This window comes from Cricetulus griseus, chromosome 7 (genome assembly GCF_003668045.3).
Source record: "Cricetulus griseus strain 17A/GY chromosome 7, alternate assembly CriGri-PICRH-1.0, whole genome shotgun sequence".
NCBI lineage: Eukaryota > Metazoa > Chordata > Mammalia > Rodentia > Cricetidae > Cricetulus > Cricetulus griseus.
Window position 1 is genome coordinate 110,083,241 of NC_048600.1, and position 16,669 is coordinate 110,099,909.

The 16,669-nt window shown below is 49.5% G+C and overlaps 2 protein-coding genes and 1 long non-coding RNA gene across 6 annotated transcripts in view; 2 read left to right on the top strand and 1 right to left on the bottom strand.

Moving 5' to 3' along the window:
* Positions 1–1,338: 1,338 nt before the first annotated feature.
* Positions 1,339–1,641, top strand: Prr15l (proline rich 15 like). Its single transcript, XM_035447233.1, has one exon. The coding sequence runs from the start codon at positions 1,339–1,341 to the stop codon at positions 1,639–1,641; it is 303 nt and encodes a 100-aa protein (XP_035303124.1).
* A 3,150-nt stretch (positions 1,642–4,791) lies between these two features.
* On the bottom strand, positions 4,792–11,204 carry Pnpo (pyridoxamine 5'-phosphate oxidase). The gene is made up of 7 exons (XM_027424194.2): positions 10,914–11,204; positions 9,074–9,198; positions 7,835–7,934; positions 6,868–6,921; positions 6,477–6,605; positions 6,164–6,234; positions 4,792–6,002 (listed from the first exon to the last, which is right to left on the bottom strand). The coding sequence occupies exons 1-7, from the start codon at positions 11,049–11,051 to the stop codon at positions 5,834–5,836; spliced, it is 786 nt and encodes a 261-aa protein (XP_027279995.1). The 5' UTR covers positions 11,052–11,204; the 3' UTR covers positions 4,792–5,833.
* A 154-nt stretch (positions 11,205–11,358) lies between these two features.
* Positions 11,359–16,669, top strand: part of LOC103160422 — a 33,253-nt gene continuing 27,942 nt past the window's right edge. For all 4 annotated transcript variants that reach the window (XR_004770673.1, XR_003486892.2, XR_003486893.2 and 1 more), the window contains exons 1-2: positions 11,359–11,511; positions 11,984–12,185. This is a non-coding gene — a long non-coding RNA (uncharacterized LOC103160422). The remainder of the gene's footprint in view (positions 11,512–11,983; positions 12,186–16,669) is intronic.

A 16,669-nucleotide genomic window follows, 5' to 3' on the forward strand; every position in this document is an offset into this window, starting at 1 on the left:
TCCGAGCTGCAGACATCAGCTATGGCCAGGGAGCTTCATTCCCAGGCCTTCCTCTGGCTCATATGCACCATTGTGGAAATTAATAAAAGATGAAGTCTGTGTAGAGGTGGCTCCATGTCAGGACACACAGCTTGTGAGCTGTGAAGCTTGAATTTCAGGCCCCAGTCCCACCTTATACCCTTGTAGAAGGGTACCTACAGCACAGCCTAGGCGTTGGCATCTCACAGGCTCCCCCAACTGCCTTGCAAATTGTTAACTCTCCTCCAAACACCTGTCCTGGCAGCTTGCTGGGGGGAAAGGAATACAGTTTGCTAATGATTACTCCATGCCCTGAGTTTCACTTTGCAAAGCAGATCTCCCGGTGCAGCCAGGCAGCCACGATTGGGCTGAGTGTTAGGACTAAATGGGATGGATGAGAACACTGAGGCCCAGAGAAGTAACTTGGCTGAAGTCAGTAGGCTAGGCAAAGCTTCCCAGTCCTAGACCACAGCTCCCAGCCCCCTCCTCAGGAAAGGCTCATGCTCACTGTTGGGAATGACAAATGGCTGGAACTATCACTAATTCTATTTGATTTTGTCATGAGTTCCAAGCAAAACACGCCAGGTGTTTCTGCCAGTGTGACCTGTCAATGGTCTACCAACACCAGGCAGAGATGGGAAGGAATTGGCTATGGTGCCAAAGACTAGGATATGTGTGACTAGGTAAGGGACTTCCCTAGCCTGTAGCCTGGAGGCTTTGAAGGACCTCAAACTCTATGGCTTTGTAAGGCCATGGGGTAGGATTGTCTCACTGTTCCATTGCCTGCCCCAATGTCTTTCCCATTAATGGCTGCTTTGAAGGCTCTTTCCCCAACCCCTCAGTCCTACCTTCAATTCTTTATTTTTGTTGGGTTTTTCAAGACAGGGTTTCTCTGTGGCTTTGGAGGCTGTCCTGAACCTAGCTCTTGTAGACTAGCAGGTCTTGAACTCACAGAGATCCTCCTGCCTCTGCCTCCCTAGTGCTGGGATTAAAGGCGTGCACCACCACCGCCCGGCTCAATTCTTTATTTTTTGTATATCCTACCTTCAATTCTTTCTTTCCTTTTTTTTTTTTTTTTTGAGACAGGGCCTCACTGTGTAGCCTAGGCTGGCCTCCAATTTCCAATCCTCCCAGTTCAGCCTCTGTGCTGGGATTCTAGGTGTTAACCAGCACACTTGCCAACTCTTAAATCAGACAGTAACTATGAATGATATGAATGAGCCTAAAGAGGACTGGTCCAAGTGTCCATCCTTCCACCCACTGACCTTTGTGTCCCCCATTTGGTCCTGCAGATATCCCTGCCTGGGCTTAGAGACCGCCATGACTGAAGTCGGTTGGTGGAAGCTGACTTTCCTCCGGAAAAAGAAATCCACCCCCAAAGTGCTCTATGAAATCCCTGACACCTATGCCCAAACAGAGGGAGGTACAGAGCCCCCTGGCCCTGATGCTGGAGATCCTCACAGCGACTTTAACACCCGCCTGGAGAAGATTGTAGACAAGAACACCAAAGGCAAGCACGTCAAAGTCTCCAACTCAGGCCGCTTTAAGGAAAAGAAAAAAGTCCGGGCCATGCTGGCAGAGAACCCCAGCCTCTTTGATGACAGGGAGGACAAAGGACAATGAAATCAGCCAAGGAGGACACTAGCACCTCCCTGGTCCCTGCCACTGGTGGGGTCTGAGGCAGGAGCTTGCCACGCTGGCCTCTTTGGTCATAGCTGAAGCCATAGTGGCAGGTGATGCCTGCTGGCAGGAGCACCTGGTTCTTAGGTTTGTATTTATGTGCCCCAGATTTACAAAGGGCCTGGGAGATCCCAGGTCCTCCTCTCCATGATCACATACAAAGGCGCTCTGGTCCAGGATGAAAATGGCCGCCTAGAAGTACAGCCATCCTTGGCACAGTGGCTGGCTCACAGGGAGGCAGCATGGCAGAGAACAGACAGGGAGTCTAACGGACACCACCCTCTCCCTGGGCACAGGGTCAAGGGTGAATTCGTATCCCTGCTCCTCCTACTTTCTCTACCTGTGACTTGTTCCCCAGACCAATCCTAGGAGATCAGAGTTCCCAAAAGTCACATGATAGTGGTTGCCTTAGTGCCAGAGGCGGAGTTGTTGAACTTAAGATCACCTCTTAATTCAAGGAGTAAACTTCCTGGAACTTTGCTCCCCAGAGTGGAGGGGCAAAGGACACAGGCACTCCCTGGGGTGCTACAGAAGGCCAGATTGGAAATTCCCAAGTTATTGCCTTGACCCCCACTTGTGTGGGTGCTGAATTACATACCCCCAAAGAGAAGCCTCATGGGCCCAAGGGTCCAAACTGGAGGAATGGATGGATTTCCTCTGCTCCTTCCCTGATAGTATTTAAGATGGATCAGCCCCAGAAGTCAATCCTGGAGCCTTGAATTTTGTTTGAAAAGTAATGGTAGTTTCTACCTAGTAATAAACAATGCTGCAGAAACAGAGGTATTTATGTTCTCATCTCACATGTATGGGGATGGCCACGTCTCTACCTTCGTGTAAGTGAAGCAGACCTTTAGGCTCTTCAAACTTCAGGAAGGGCCCTCAAGAGTGGCATTGAAGGGGCTGTGCCAGTAATTCCACCACGCTAGGCTTCATATGGCAGTGGAGAAGGAAGGAGACAGACACTCCCTGGACAATAGAGAGGCTGTGAGGGTTTTAAGAGAGTGGGGTACACCTTTGGTGACAGACCCAAAGTCTCTATAGCTCTCAGTGGTTCAGTTTGGTACCAAGTTTTAAAATCTGGTGTTACCAGTTAGTAGGCTGATGAGCTTGGGGACATTTTATAGAGAGACTTCTCTGTAAAGCCAGGTAGGAGGGCAAGTCCCTGTAATCTCTGCTCTTGCTAAGGCAGGGGGATTGTAGGTTCAAAGGTCAGCCTGGGGTATACAGCAAGGCCCTGTCTCAGGAAACACAAGAAAAGCTCCTCAGAGCCTCAGGTGGTCTCCTTCCACTTCCTGCTTTAGTTTAAGAACCAAGGAAGAGTCATCACCCTGTAATGTCTGGTTCTTGCCCAAGCCACAGGGTCTGAGAACTGGGGGAAAAGAAAAATCAGCTAAATCTCTGGAGTTCATGGTGGAAAAACCAAGGTGACCACTCAGCTATGTGGTCCAGCAGCTTCCAGGTCAGCTCCTCAAAGTCTGCTGGGCTACCCCACCCTAGGGAGCTGTTGCTGAGGAAGTTTATTGCCAAAACAAACAGACCTATACAAGGAAACCTTTGTCAGATGCCTCGCCCAGGCCTGGAGAACTCAGGGGATAAGGGAGGCAGATCAAGGGCCCTGCCTTTACCTCAGCCTTTTGTACCCCCTCCTTCTCCCCAGAACTTTCTAGATCTCATTAGTTACTCTGTTCATAAAGTCTCCCAGAAAAAGCTGAGATGTCCCCCTCCCCAATCTTATAACTTTACCGTTAGCTACCACAAATACTACTTATAACAGGCTGTCTTCCTAGCACACACACCCGCCCTGCCCATGCGCCCCGCTCCCAGGCGGGTATTGCTGTTAGTTAGCTGAGAGTCAGAGAGGTTAAATCAACAGTGCTTGCTTAGAGTGAAAGCTGGTCTATTTGTATGAACCACGATGCCCTGCCCCCAGTACCTTCCAGTCTTTCTTTTTTGGTTTTCTTTGGGGGGGGGTTGTTGTTTGTTTTTTTGAGATAGGGTTTCTCTTCGGAGCTTTGAAGCCTGTCCTGGAACTTGCTCTGTAGACCAGGCTGGCCTTGAACTCACAGATCCACTTGCCTCTGCCTCCTGAGTGCTGGGATTAAAGGATTGTGCTGCCACCGCCTGGCTTTTTTTTTTTTTTTTTTTTTTTTTTTTTTTTTTTTACTCTTCTGTTGTGCATTGGAGTGGTATGGGCAGGAACAATTATCGTCTGCAGAATGGGAAAGGACAATCTTTAGATCTTAGGCCACTGGGAGGTGACTGCCACCCAGGGGAGTGTGCAAGCTCTAGAACCAGGGGGAGAGAGCCAACCTGTTAGCTTGGGGGCTGGGTGTCCTCTAAGACCCATAATGTAGATCCCTCTCATATCAGCCCATCCTGAGATTGCCTAACCCTAGATAGGGAATGAAGATCGGTACTGGGTATAGAGTTGTGTTTGTTTTTGGTTTTTTGAGACAGGTGCTCACAGTATAGCCCAAGGTGGCTTGGAAGTCACTATGTAGCCCAGGCTGTCCTCAAACTCACAATCATCCTGACCTAGCCTCCCAATGTTGGGGTTACAAGCATGATCTATACCAGCTGGATCAGATGCCTTGCTCCCAATGTTGAGGATTTAATTTGCACGTGCTAGACACTCTGAAATGTATCCCAAGCACTTCCTTCCATGGGGTCCCTGGTCTCCAAGTCTTTTACATGCACAACCACAGCCCCAGAAAGATCTCTGCAGGAATCTTCCAGGGAGACAGTGAAAGTCTCTCTAAACTGGAGACCTGGCTGGCTACAGAGATCCAGTTACCCCAGGGAGTCCCAAGCAAGGCAGCTGCAAGCTTGCAGGAGCTGCTGGGAGGAGGAGGAACCGAGAGTGCAAATATGTGCAGGAGCCCGGAGAGGCCATGGTTATCAACCAGTTTCACTGGGAAGCTGCCCAAGCAGAGGAAGGGGGAGGCAGAAGAGGCCGCCTGGAACTGGCCTCCACTGCCCGGAAAGGGTCAACCCTAGCCAGTGGGCTCCCCCTGCTGGACCCAACCTGTCTGGCCAGAAGCAAGGAGGCAGGAAAGTCCTGGTGCCTCCGACAAAATAAAGCCAGGATAAACATTAATATCACACACGGCCGACAAGTTTTTATTACACACTTGCATGTTGGAAATGACAGCTGAGATCACGTTAAAAATGGGGGGCACATACAACCCCCTAAAAGATGTGGGGTACAACACTTGTCCTCAACAACTCATTTGCATGTACTAATAAAGTCACACAGTCCATGGCACAACAGCAAAAGGGGTGAGGAAGGGAATGGTACCTGGCGGTGGTCACAGGTCAATGTCCTTCCAGACCCAGGCTTAAGTGAGGAATCAACACAGGAGAGGATTGCTTTGGGAGGAGCTCTTATCAGGGACAGAGCCTGAAGTACACACCCCCAAAGTCAAAAGAAGTACGGTGTCCCGAGTAACAAGTTCAAGGCCAACCAAAATAAATAGTAGTTCTCTGATCCCGGCTGAGTCACAGCAAACATGGATTGGCCCTGGCTCCTTTCCACAGCAGGTAAACCTCGAACATCTGCAGGTCTGTTCGTACATTCTGTTGCTGGAAACTGAGTCATACCCGTCACTCCCCCAAGATGGGCTTTTCCAAAAGCCACAAGCAAAGCCAAGGGAGATGATTGTGAGATTTTTTGCCACTTGTGACTCTCTATGAACCGACCACACTCAACTGCAGCTGAGTTTGGAGAACTCAGAGGGTGAGCCCTGGGAGGACTTAGATATAAAGGATAGGAAGGGAAATGGACTTAGTTTAAAAACAAGGCCTAGAGCTGGGCCAGTTGGCACAAGCCTGTAATCACTGCTACTCAAAAGGCTATGTGCAACAAGAAGAACTCAAGGCCAAGACTTGTCTGGGATACATACACAGTGAGTTCAAGGCCAGCCTAGTCAACTTAGTCCCAAAATAAAAGGTTAAGAAAATATTGGGACTATAGCTCAGTGGTAGAGCATTGGCTAGCATGAGCAAGGTTTAAATGCAAATGCCCCCCCCCAGCCACACAGAGAAAGGTAGACCCGGTTTCAGTCTTTCACCCTCTCTTAGCAGCTCTCCCCCACTCTCTTTCAGCTGATGACTCCCCAACATTCTGAGTCCAGAGTCAAGGTGCAAGTCTCTCATATACCCAGTCTTCCTCCCCGTGGTGGGTCATGGGTCCCAGGAGGGAGTCGCCTGTTGTTAGGCCTCGCCGGAAGACAATGCGGTCATGTAGGCGGTTGGTTTGGCCTTGCCAGAACTCCATTACCTGGGGGTACAGGATGTAGCCACCCCTATGGGAAGAAGCAGAGGTTTACTGTGTCTTCCTCCCCTCTCATCCCAAGCTCTCTTATGGGAAGCTCCTGGGATAAGCTGATGAGAGCCCCCAGAGAAAATTACAGACAGGGCACCCATGTCCCTTTCTGGATGTCCACCAGGCATAGGTATCACTTACCAGTATTCTGGCTTAGGCACCTCTTGTTCCTGGTAGAGCTGCTCCAGTTCCTTGTTTTTCTTTCTCAGGTACTGCTCAGGGAAGACAGGAAGAGCCAGACATGGGCCATGATCCACTTAAAGATCTGGGGCAAGACCCAGGCCAGGTATGGGGGACAGAGCCCGTTTCCCGTCTTCCCACTCTTCTCCCCTAGGGACAGGATCGTCCTTTTCTCTCTGCTAGATTGACAGGGCCTGGCATCTCCTGGAGACAGACTCTGGGGATGAGTCCAGGGCCTCACTAATCAAGAGGACCATGCAGGAGCCCCACTCACCTCCCGGTCTGGGATCACAGAACTTTGGCGACTGACCACAGCCCCAATCTGGCTGCTCTTGGGCCGGGAATGGAAGTAGTCCTCAGCTTCCTTCTCGGGCAGTTTCTTCACAGGTCCCTCCACACGCACCTGCTCATGGATGACCCTGGCTAGGTGATGCTTGATCCTACCAACCCCTCTTACTAGCACAGGCCATATTTCTCGATGTTCTCTATATCTGCTGCCCCACCACTCTCGGCTCCGACCAGACTGTCTGAGAGTTGTGTGAGAGGCAGAGTACCCAGGACTAGACAGAATGTGTGCCTGGACTGGGGACCCTCCCTACAGTCATTTGTAAATTCACCCCTGCCCACACAGTCTCCTGGAAGTTGTTTTGGGGATGCTCACTCACCTGCCGGTTCAGGGGCTCCCAGTAGAAGACAAGGGAGGCAAAGGGATTAGAGTCCTGGAAATAAAAGAAGCCATAGGTAACATTGTATGGAAAAACAATGTTACACAGCGCTTCCTGCTCACAGGAGGAAGGCAGGAGACAGAGGAGACTTTCAACAGATGCATTCACTGTTGCATCACATTTAAATTCTCAAAGGTGTGCCTACCGTGACAGATCTGAAAACAGGCTCTAAGGGGCAGAGGAACATGAAGTGTACCCAGCCAGTGGTAGAGCTGGACTTGAGCTGGTTTAACTCCAGTTTGAGGCTTGGCCATCCCAATCACCATAGTTGTAGTTTTAGATATGTTTGTTATTGTTTGTTTTGTTCTTCTTATTGTTTCTGAGACAGTCCTACTCTGTAGCCTAGGGTGGCTTAAATCTGTGGTAATCCTCTTGCCTCAGCCTCCTGAATCCTGGGAGGTGTGTGCCACCACACCCAGCTCACTCATGGCCGTGCACCTCAGGGTGGCATGACCAAATACAAATGAAACACCAACTCCTATGCACTTTAGAACAGGTGTTGGGGACAAAACAGATTAAATAAAAGCTGTAACCTTTACTCCACAAAGTTCACCGTATAGCAGAGGAGACAAATACCAATCGTGTAACCACACATACAAATGCAGTCAGAGGCTACAAGAAAATGGCAAAATCAAGCAATAAGGTGCACTGCGTGCCAACAGTGCCATGTGTCCAGGGCTGACTCAGTGTTAGGTAAGGAAGGCTTCCCTAATGAGGGAACATGTGGTTGAGACCCACAGGAATGGCAGCTGATTGGGTAGCAGGTGATGGAGGTGGGTGTGGCTCATTCATTCAGAGTGCCAAGGACCTGAAGCAAGAGGGAGTCTGAGCAATCACCAGAAGACCATGTACACCAGGATGGAGGCTGGCCCTGCCGGCCCTGGGAAGGGTTTAGCCCGACCCTCACCAGCTCTTTTCCCTTTCGGCTCTCGTAGTTAGTGAAGAAGCGGAAGCCATCCTTGCCAAAGCCCTTCAGCAGCAGCATGCGGGCAGAGGGTTTTCCATCTCTAGGGGCACACAGCAGAGCATCAGGTCAGAACTTACTCCAGCATTCTCACCCCTGAGCAACCCCTTCAGCCACACCCCCTTACGGAGGCAAATATCAATCTCGTAATCACATAAACAAATGCATGGTTATGAACTGGAAAAAAGGGCAGACTGTCAGGTTGTGGGGTTCCAGTCATCAAACCATGCCCTTGTGTGGAGGTACAAGTGTGATACCACTGTCTGGGTGCTCCTTTTGGATCAAACAGCATCCTTCTAAGGGATGTCTGGCACACAGCATCCCAACAGCCACTTGCTCTTGGACTTCTAGCCTCCAGAAATGTAAAAAGTAAACTTATTGCCTAAGTCCCTCAGTCCATGGTATTTTTCTGTGACAATGTTGAAAAACATGTAAGCCTGAAAGAGAAAGGACCAACAACAAAGCATGGAGCCAACTCAAAAAGGGGCAATGATGGATGGCCCTCTGCTCAGAGCTCTGGGCAATGCTCAGAGGATGTGCCAAAGCCCTGTCTTGAAGCCTAGTGCTTTAGTGAGAAGGGACAAGGACAACTGAATAAGAGGCTAACATAGACCTCTCAGTTGGTGGTGGTGGCACATGCCTTTGATCCCAGCACTCGGGAGGAAGAAGCAGGTGAGAATCTCTGAGTTCAAGGCCAGCTTGGTCTACATAGTGAGTTCCAGGACATCCAGGCCTATACAGAGAAACCCTGTTTCAAAACAAAACAAAACAGAGAGAGAGAGAGACAGACAGACAGACAGACAGACAGACAGACAGACAGAGACAGACCGATCTCTCCAAGGGTAGGATTGATTGGCATATGATTCTATGCAGGGTTTCAAGAGAGGGAAAGGGCCTTGGGAGCAGTCCCAGGAGAGGAAGGGCGGTAGGACTTGAGCAGATAGGAGCATGAGGGAAGCCAAGGATCGTGAGTCGTGAGTGGAACATGAGGGATCAAGATGCATATAAGGAACTGCATTTCATCACTGAGGAGTATTTAGTGAGCTGGCTTTTGTTTACCAGTTAAGGACTGCTTTACTGGGGTTCAGAGAACATCAGCAACTCAACTGGGGCTTTAATAACAGACCTGCACTTAGTTTAGGTCTTCCTAAGTCACACACGGGGACCCATGGCTGTGCCTACCTGGTGCAGGTAGCCAGACACATAGCATTGGCTTCCCCTATGTCCGGACATTGAACAGCCTCCTCAAACCAGGAAGCGAACTGCTTCATGGGGTCCAGAGAAGTCAGATGAGCCTCCTCAAATGCCTAGAAAGAGAGTTTGACTTCATTTCATGAACACATAATGCTTTACTTTGTGCCTGGTACGGGCTGAGGTGCCTTTCAAATGTAAATGCATTTAGTCTTCATAACAATAACCTTGAGCCAGGCATTGGTGGTGCACGCCTTTAATCCCAGCACTCGGGAGGCAGAGGCAGGCGGATCTCTGTGAGTTCGAGGCCAGCCTGGTCTCCAGAGCGACTACCAGGATAGGCTCCAAAGCTACACAGAGAAACCCTGTCTTGAAAAACAAAACAAACAAACAAAAACAAACAAAAAAACAATGACCTTGAAACAAGCACTACCAGGAAGTAGGTTCTGTGCCCATTTACAGGTGATGAAACAGGCATAAATTGGCCCAATGAGTTTCTGAGTCTCCTAACCAGGAAGGGATGAATCAGGGCTCGAGGGTGCTAAGTCCTGTGGGCCACCTCATCATTTCTCATGGAGTAGTTTTAAGTTTCACGAAAAACAACATTTTAGACAAGCACTTCAGGAAATGTTCACATACAATCACACTTAGCAGCTGTGACTAGATCTCAATTCCAAAACTGATCTCTTGGTCCCTGAACTGAGGAGGGAAAGGAAAAGACCTAGTAGGTGCTGAGGGGGCTAGAAACTAAGAGCTTCCAGGATAGCCTTGAACTCACTGTGTGGCAGAAGGATGACCCTGAACTTTGGATCCACCATGCCTAGTTTATTTGTGTTAAGAATGAAATCCAGAACCTTTGTGCACATTAGGCGAGAACTCTACCAACTGAGCTACAGACCCACCCTTCCTTTCATTATTATTATCATTATTATTATTATTATTTTGTTTTTCAAGACAGGGTTCCTCTGTGTAGCCCTGGCTGTTCTGGATCTCACATTGTAGACCAGGCTGGCCTCAAATTCAGAGATCCGCCTGCCTCTGCCTCCGGAGTGCTGGGATTAAAGGCGTGCACCACCATCACCCAGCCACTTCTTTATTATTTTATACCGTGTTTTGTGACTTTATTATTTATTGGTTTGGTTTTTTGGGACAGGGTTTCTCTGTGTAACAGCCTTGGCTGTCCTGGAACTTGCTCTGTTGGCCTCTAACTCACAGAGATCTGCCTGCCTGTCTCCCAACTGCTGGGATTAAAGGCGTGCACTACCACCACCCGGCTTGTGACTGGTTTTAAGCACTTTGCAAAAGCCTAAACACAAGCTGGTGAGCTAGCTCCACAGGTAAAGGCACCTGACACCAAGCCTGGCAACCTGAGTTCAGTCCTAGCTGAAACTACATGGTAGAAAAAAAAAAAAAACTCCCGAAAAATTGCCCTCTGACCTATACACCACACACACACACACACACACACACACACACACACACACACACACACACTAAATGAATAAAAATGTAAAAGTTAGAAGAACCCTAAATCCACAGCATCCTTGTAAAGCAGGCATTGTCACTTTACAGATCAGTAAACTGAGGCCCAGAGAGGATAAATTGCCCAAGGTGATTGGTCAGAAGAGCGCTGGGTTCCAACACAGGTGGGTTCTGAAGTCAGCCTCTGAGCGAGCAAACCTTTAGCTCACGTTTTCCTCTCCAGTTGTTGTCTCTGAAACCCCGTTTTCCCACCACCGTGATCCCTAAATCCTGTTGCCCTATATGTGGCCACAGAGGCCCCAAGACGCAGGGACACCCCCTTTTCGTGCCCGGGCGGCAGTGGCTGCACCTCTCGGTCCCCGCGGTAACTCTTGCGCATCGGTCCCAGGTCCATGACAGCACCCCGACAGCACAGGTGACGGAGGTAGCCTGGCCACTTCGAAGGTCGCCCGAACGTCGCGGTGACGCTCAGCAGCGCGCACGTCATGTGGGAACGCCGGTCACGTGCCCCGACGTCGCCAGGCCCTGGGTTCCTCTGGGTTCGGAACCAATTGCTTAGCCTGGGTGTCTAGCCTGGGAAGAATTTGCTAGCAGCCCAGACAAGCTAACAAGTCCTAAGTTCTCGGCGCCCAGGTGCCAGGACAGCCAATAGCTGTCCAGGATGAGAGCAGGGAGACCCACGCGGAGAGCTCATTGGTTTGAGTTTCCTGAAGCGAGACCAATTAGAACGAGAACAGGGGAGTCCAGGAGCCAATGGGCTGCGCCTCTGGGGACCCGAGCAGAGAGACAAGGAAATGCTGTCACCGCCGTTAACAGCACGTGGAGGTTTGTTAAAGGTACAGGGACCGCTGCAGCCAGGCGGGGGCGGGGCGAAGTCCCGGGAGCTGGAGAGGAGTGGTCTGCTTTAAGTGGCCGGACTACTGAAGAAGAGCCTCCTGGAAGTGGAGGTTGGTAACCTGGGGAAGGAAACATGGCATTAGAGCCGCACTCTGAAGCAAGGTGATGGGGACGCAGAGAAAAGGGGGGTAGTCTGGCTGAGGGAAAAGATTGTGGCTTGAGAGCAGGAAAGGTGGAAACTGCTTGTGGACCACACAGGCAGATGCTGATGGTCGTGAGGGTGGGATGGTATTCTGGGGACTGGAAAGTTGCTCTGGGGTCATGGGGGAGACTCTGAGGTGAGAAGGGAGGCAGTTGAATAGAAAGAAGAGGGAAAACTGGGATCTGGTTGCCCCAGGCCAGAATGGTCTTTCCTTACGGCTTGGAACCCACTCCCCTAAGCGGTGGGCAGTGCTCAGAGCATCCTCTCCCTGAGCAACGGATAAACATACTAGCCACTGCTCTAACAGATGGAAGGGCTGCCCTTCTCCCAGGCCTCTTGCATTTCGTTATTTTCCCCTTTTCACATTTTCTCTTTCCTAGGTAGTGGGAGGCATAGTTCTTAGTCAATACCAGCAATAGCCAGCCGAGAATATGGGGGAACAGGTGCCTGCAAGATGATTCCAGGCGGTGGATGGAGCGCTGAGAAGGGGTGTGGTGGGAGATGACTGTAGTCCTGTTGTCTGCCAGCCTCTGAAATGGGAGCCACAAGAACCATCTAGACAAGCACCTAGAACTGTGCCAGGTAAGGGGACTTCTTGGCCTGCCTAGTGGTCAGTGGGGACCTGTCATCGTGTGTTCATGGCTTGAGCCAATGGAATCTGATACGCAGAAACAAGTCAAAACATGCTGGGCATAGCCGTGCAAGCCTATTTGTAATCTCAGCACTCAGTTAAGGCCAGCCTTAGCTGTATAGCAAGTGTGAGGCTAGTCTGGACTGCATAAGATTCTGTCTCGAAAAAGACAAAGCTCAATTGTATGAGTCTATGGGTTCTTCACCGGTTGGAATTTTTGGTCCCATCATTGTTTTTTCCCATGAGCATGATGGAGACAATTTTCTGGCCCTTGCAGTTGACTTAAGTAGTCATTAGTGTTTTTTATAAGGTTTCACTCTGGGCTACTGTTACATTGGAGCAAGAGTTTTATAGGTACTAAGACTTTAAAGGCAAGAGCATGAGATTCTTGTAGTGCCAAACACCTGTGACTCTGGCACTTGGGGGACTGAGGTGAACAGATCATGAGATCCAACATGGCTACATAGTGAGCCCCACCTTTAAAAAAATGCTATGAGGGGCTGGAAAGATGGCTCGGCTGTTAAAGGCTAGTCTCACAGCCAAAAATACTATGAGATGTGTATTTATATAGCCTGCCTATTTGATAAACATTTTCTAAACACTGCCTGTGGACCAGGCCATTTAGCCAGGTCTGACAATGCCAAAGTGAAGGCAATAGCATGATTCCTGTCCACAGTGGTAGATCTATGAGCCTGAGAGAATTGTAGGTAGTTAACATGTTTCTGTTAGGCAAAGGAAAACAGGACCAAAGGGACAGTCAGTCCAGAAAGGCTTCGTCAAGGGAGCTGACAGTACATTTGTCTTAAGGAGTGTTTGCCGGAGGGGCAGTGGAGCAGTGTGACGCTGCTGGGACCAGGGAGCAAAGAACAGGAGAGATGAACAGGCAGGGTCCTGGGCTCCTTGCTGAAGACCCACCGTGAAGGTAGTGAGGGCTCACCTTTTAGACACAACAGTTCTATTTTCTTATCTGAAGACATTGTGGAGCCAAAAGCCTATTTTGTGGTGGGTGTTTTTGTTTGTTTAAGACCACTTTGAGTTGGGCAGTTGGGTGTGGTCAAAGTGGTGAAATGCACCTGGGAGACTGAGGCAGGAGGATCATGAATTTGAGGCCAGCCTGAGCAGCTTAGCAAGAATTTGTCTCCAAAGAAAGACTTCAAGCTGGGCAGTTGTGCTTTTCTGCTCGGTGGGATTTGGTGTCTGAACCACATGGCAACCCTGCGGTGTGCAACTAGAGGCAGAACCACCTTGGCTGATGCTGCCTTTCATTCCTTTTGGAACTGGCACTATGTTAGTACTGCATCCAACTTTGTACTATTCTTTTCTTGAGAAAGGCCTAATTCAAGCAAAGCAATGCCTTGCAAAACTGAATTGCACAGAGAGCTATGCTGTTCTCTCAGGATGAAGTAGCGTTTTTTGTTTGTTTATTTGTTTGTTTGGTTGGTTGATTGGTTTTTCGTGACAGGGTTTCCCTGTGGCTTTGGAGGCTGTCCTGGAACTAGCTCTTGTAGACCAGGCTGGTCTCAAACTCACAGAGATCCACCTGCCTCTGCCTCCCGAGTGCTGGGATTAAAGGCGAGTGTGCCACCACCGCCTGGCTTTCAGGGACTGTATCTTAACTGTTTGCTTCCAAAGTTTTTTTATTTTCTTTCTTCCTTTCTTCCTTCCTTCCTTCCTTTCTTTTTATTTATTTATTTATTTATTATGTACACAGTGTTCTGCCTGCATGTATGTCTGCATGTCAGAGGAGGATACCAGATTTCATTACGGATGATTGTGAGCCACCATGTGGTTGCTGGGAATTGAACTCAGAACCTTTGGAAGAGCAGGCAGTACTCTTAACCACTGAGCCATCTCTCCAGCTCTCTTTCTTTTTTAAAGACAAGACAGTTTATCACTATGTAACTCTGGCTGTTCTGGAACTTGCTATATAAACAAGGCTGACCACAAATTCACAGAGATCCTTCTGCTTCTTGTCCCTTAGTACTGGGATTAAAGGCATGCACCACTTTTATTTATTTGTTAAGTTACCTTTTCATTTAATTGTCTGGCTCTGTCTTTCTTGTTCTTTTTTCCTGAGCCAGGGTTCACTATGTAGCTCTGGCTGTCCTGGAACTCATTCTGTAGACCAGGCTGGCCTTGAACTCAAGATCCTCCTGCCTCTGCCTTCCACGTGCTAGGACTGAAGGTGTGCACCACTATATGTAGCTGGGTTTTCCTTTTTTAGGCTTTTTGAGACAAGGTTTTTCTTTGTAACCCTGGCTGTCCTGGAACTCCCCTCTGTAGACCAGGCTGGTCTCTAACTCAGATTCCCTCCTGTCTCTGCCTCCCTTTAATCCCAAATTCTGGGATTAAAGGTGTGTGCCACCACTGCATGGTTCTGGTTTTTCTTTTTAATTTTAGTAATTGGATTTGTATTTTGGAACCTGGGTCTGGCGCCCAAGTGGATGACAAGGAAGGGAGGGTGAGGCTAATGGCTGGAAGCTTCTGGGAACAGCTATAGTGTTGCTCAAGTGGAAGCTCGGGGTGGGGGCAGAGACATAACTAATCAGTAAATATTGGCAGGCAGTGGAGAGTGGAGATCGGCTCACCAGGGCTGGCTTTAGGCTGTGTGGGTGCTGCTATGTATCAGTTGGAGAAGTTTGGGGGACAGATGAATTCATTTGCAGAGCTGTTGAGGATTTATGGGACACCCATGTTTGACCATGGAAAATGGAAGCTGCAGTCTAGGAGAGGGGCCCAGGCTGACAATACCAATTCAGTGTGCCTCCAAATGTGCCTCCAAAATGGCACTTGAAGCCATAGGAAAGCTGAGGTGTGAGAAGAGTGGCTTGGAATTACAGTGGATGGTGGGGAGGCCAAGGACAAGTGATGATGCTGTAATGATGCTGGCACGATACCACCTCCAGCTCTCCTGGGGGGAGCAGGTTGGGCTGGGGGCCAAGCTCAGGAATTCTCAGCTTGGGTGAATTCAGCTTGGAGCAACAAGACACATGCAAAGTGAAGGTCAGCTTCCTGCAAGCTGGTGGCTGAGCCCAGAATAGCTTATTAGGGGCTTTTAGAGGCTTGCTGTGGGTGGGAACTAGGGAGGCCCAACCTTATCAATGCCCTGCCTGTGGGGCTGTGTGGTTAAGCCCTGCCTCCTACACCCAGATGGCTTCCCTACTTGGTCTATGGTGTTCATCCAGTGTGGCTGGTATTGTCCATGAGCCTGGGAGCTTCTCTGAGGTGGGGTGAGGGTAACTTGTGACCTCTGTCGCTCCATCTAAAAATCCTAGCCCACAGGCATGCTCAGGAAATGTCCATCTGTAGTGATAAAAGACAGCAAGTTTAATGAGGGAGCCTGTCTTGAGGAAGAGGACACCTGATGTCCTCTGACTTCTCTGTGCGACTGGCACAGTTAATGATTTCACCTTGACCCCAAAGATTTCGGTCAAGGGCTAGAGAGGTAGCTCTGTAGACGAAGGCACCTGCCTCTAAGCCTAACAAACTGAGTTCGATCCTGAGAACCCACAAGGTAGAAGGAGAGTGACTTCTGCAAGTCACCCTCTAGCTTTCACATGCCCCGTGGTGTGTGGATACACACACACACACACACACACACACACACACACACACACACACACACACACAGGAGAGAGAAAATGTAAGAGCAAATAAATAAATAAATTTGAGAAGTGGGAAAAAGAGAGAGAGAGAGAGAGAGAGAGGCTTTGGTTAATGCACGAATAGTCTGGCCCTGAGGCAGGATTTCATCCTAATTGAGGTCTCCACAGTCTATATTCCATTGACCAGGAATTTTGCAAGTGGCTACTTTGTGCATGGTGAAACAAGGGGTGGAATAAAGGCAGGTTATGGCTAGCAAGTTCTGTCTCAAGCCAGAGCCTTTGCCTCCTGTCTCTGGGCCCTCAGAGGTCTAGTCAGCTAGTTGGTGTTAGTCATCTGTCCTCCGTAGGCCACGGCTGTGTGGTCTGCTCTAATTGTGAAGTTGGTTGGGTGAGTTTTTGAAGGGAGGTGGGGAAGGAGTTGAGACAGTACCTTGCTCGGTAGCCTTGCTGACCTAGAACTCACCATATAGACAAAGCTGGTCTCAAACTCCATGTCAGTCTCCTGGCTTCAGCCTCCCTAATGCTGGGAATACCGGTGCATGGCTGGTCACGCTGGCTTGGGGTGATGTGTGTTTCCGTTAGGTACTTGTCCACTCCAGGTAAGCTCTCTACCACTGAGCTACATCCTCAACCGTCATTTTACTTTTTATTCTGAGATTAAGTCTCACTAAGTCACCAGGACTGACCCGAACTCACTTTGTAGCCCAGGTTGGCCTTACACGTTCAATCCTCTTCATGCCCAGCCTCCCCAGTAGTTGGGATTATGGGCCTGCATCCCAGGCTGGCTCCATTCTTTCTTCAGGTGGCTTTGTGGTTCAGGTTATTAAAGG

Bases quoted from the DNA above. Each gene is read 5' to 3' on its own strand.
- Prr15l (XM_035447233.1), top strand. From the start codon at position 1,339: ATGACTGAAGTCGGTTGGTGGAAGCTGACTTTCCTCCGGAAAAAGAAA.
- Pnpo (XM_027424194.2), bottom strand. From the start codon at position 11,051: ATGACGTGCGCGCTGCTGAGCGTCACCGCGACGTTCGGGCGACCTTCG. The intron at 7,935-9,073 runs GTAGGCACAGCC...GTGTGCCCCTAG, and splicing joins TGTCTGGCTACCTGCACCAG to AGATGGAAAACCCTCTGCCC. The intron at 6,606-6,867 runs GTGAGTGAGCAT...ATCCATGAGCAG, and splicing joins GGGAGCCCCTGAACCGGCAG to GTGCGTGTGGAGGGACCTGT.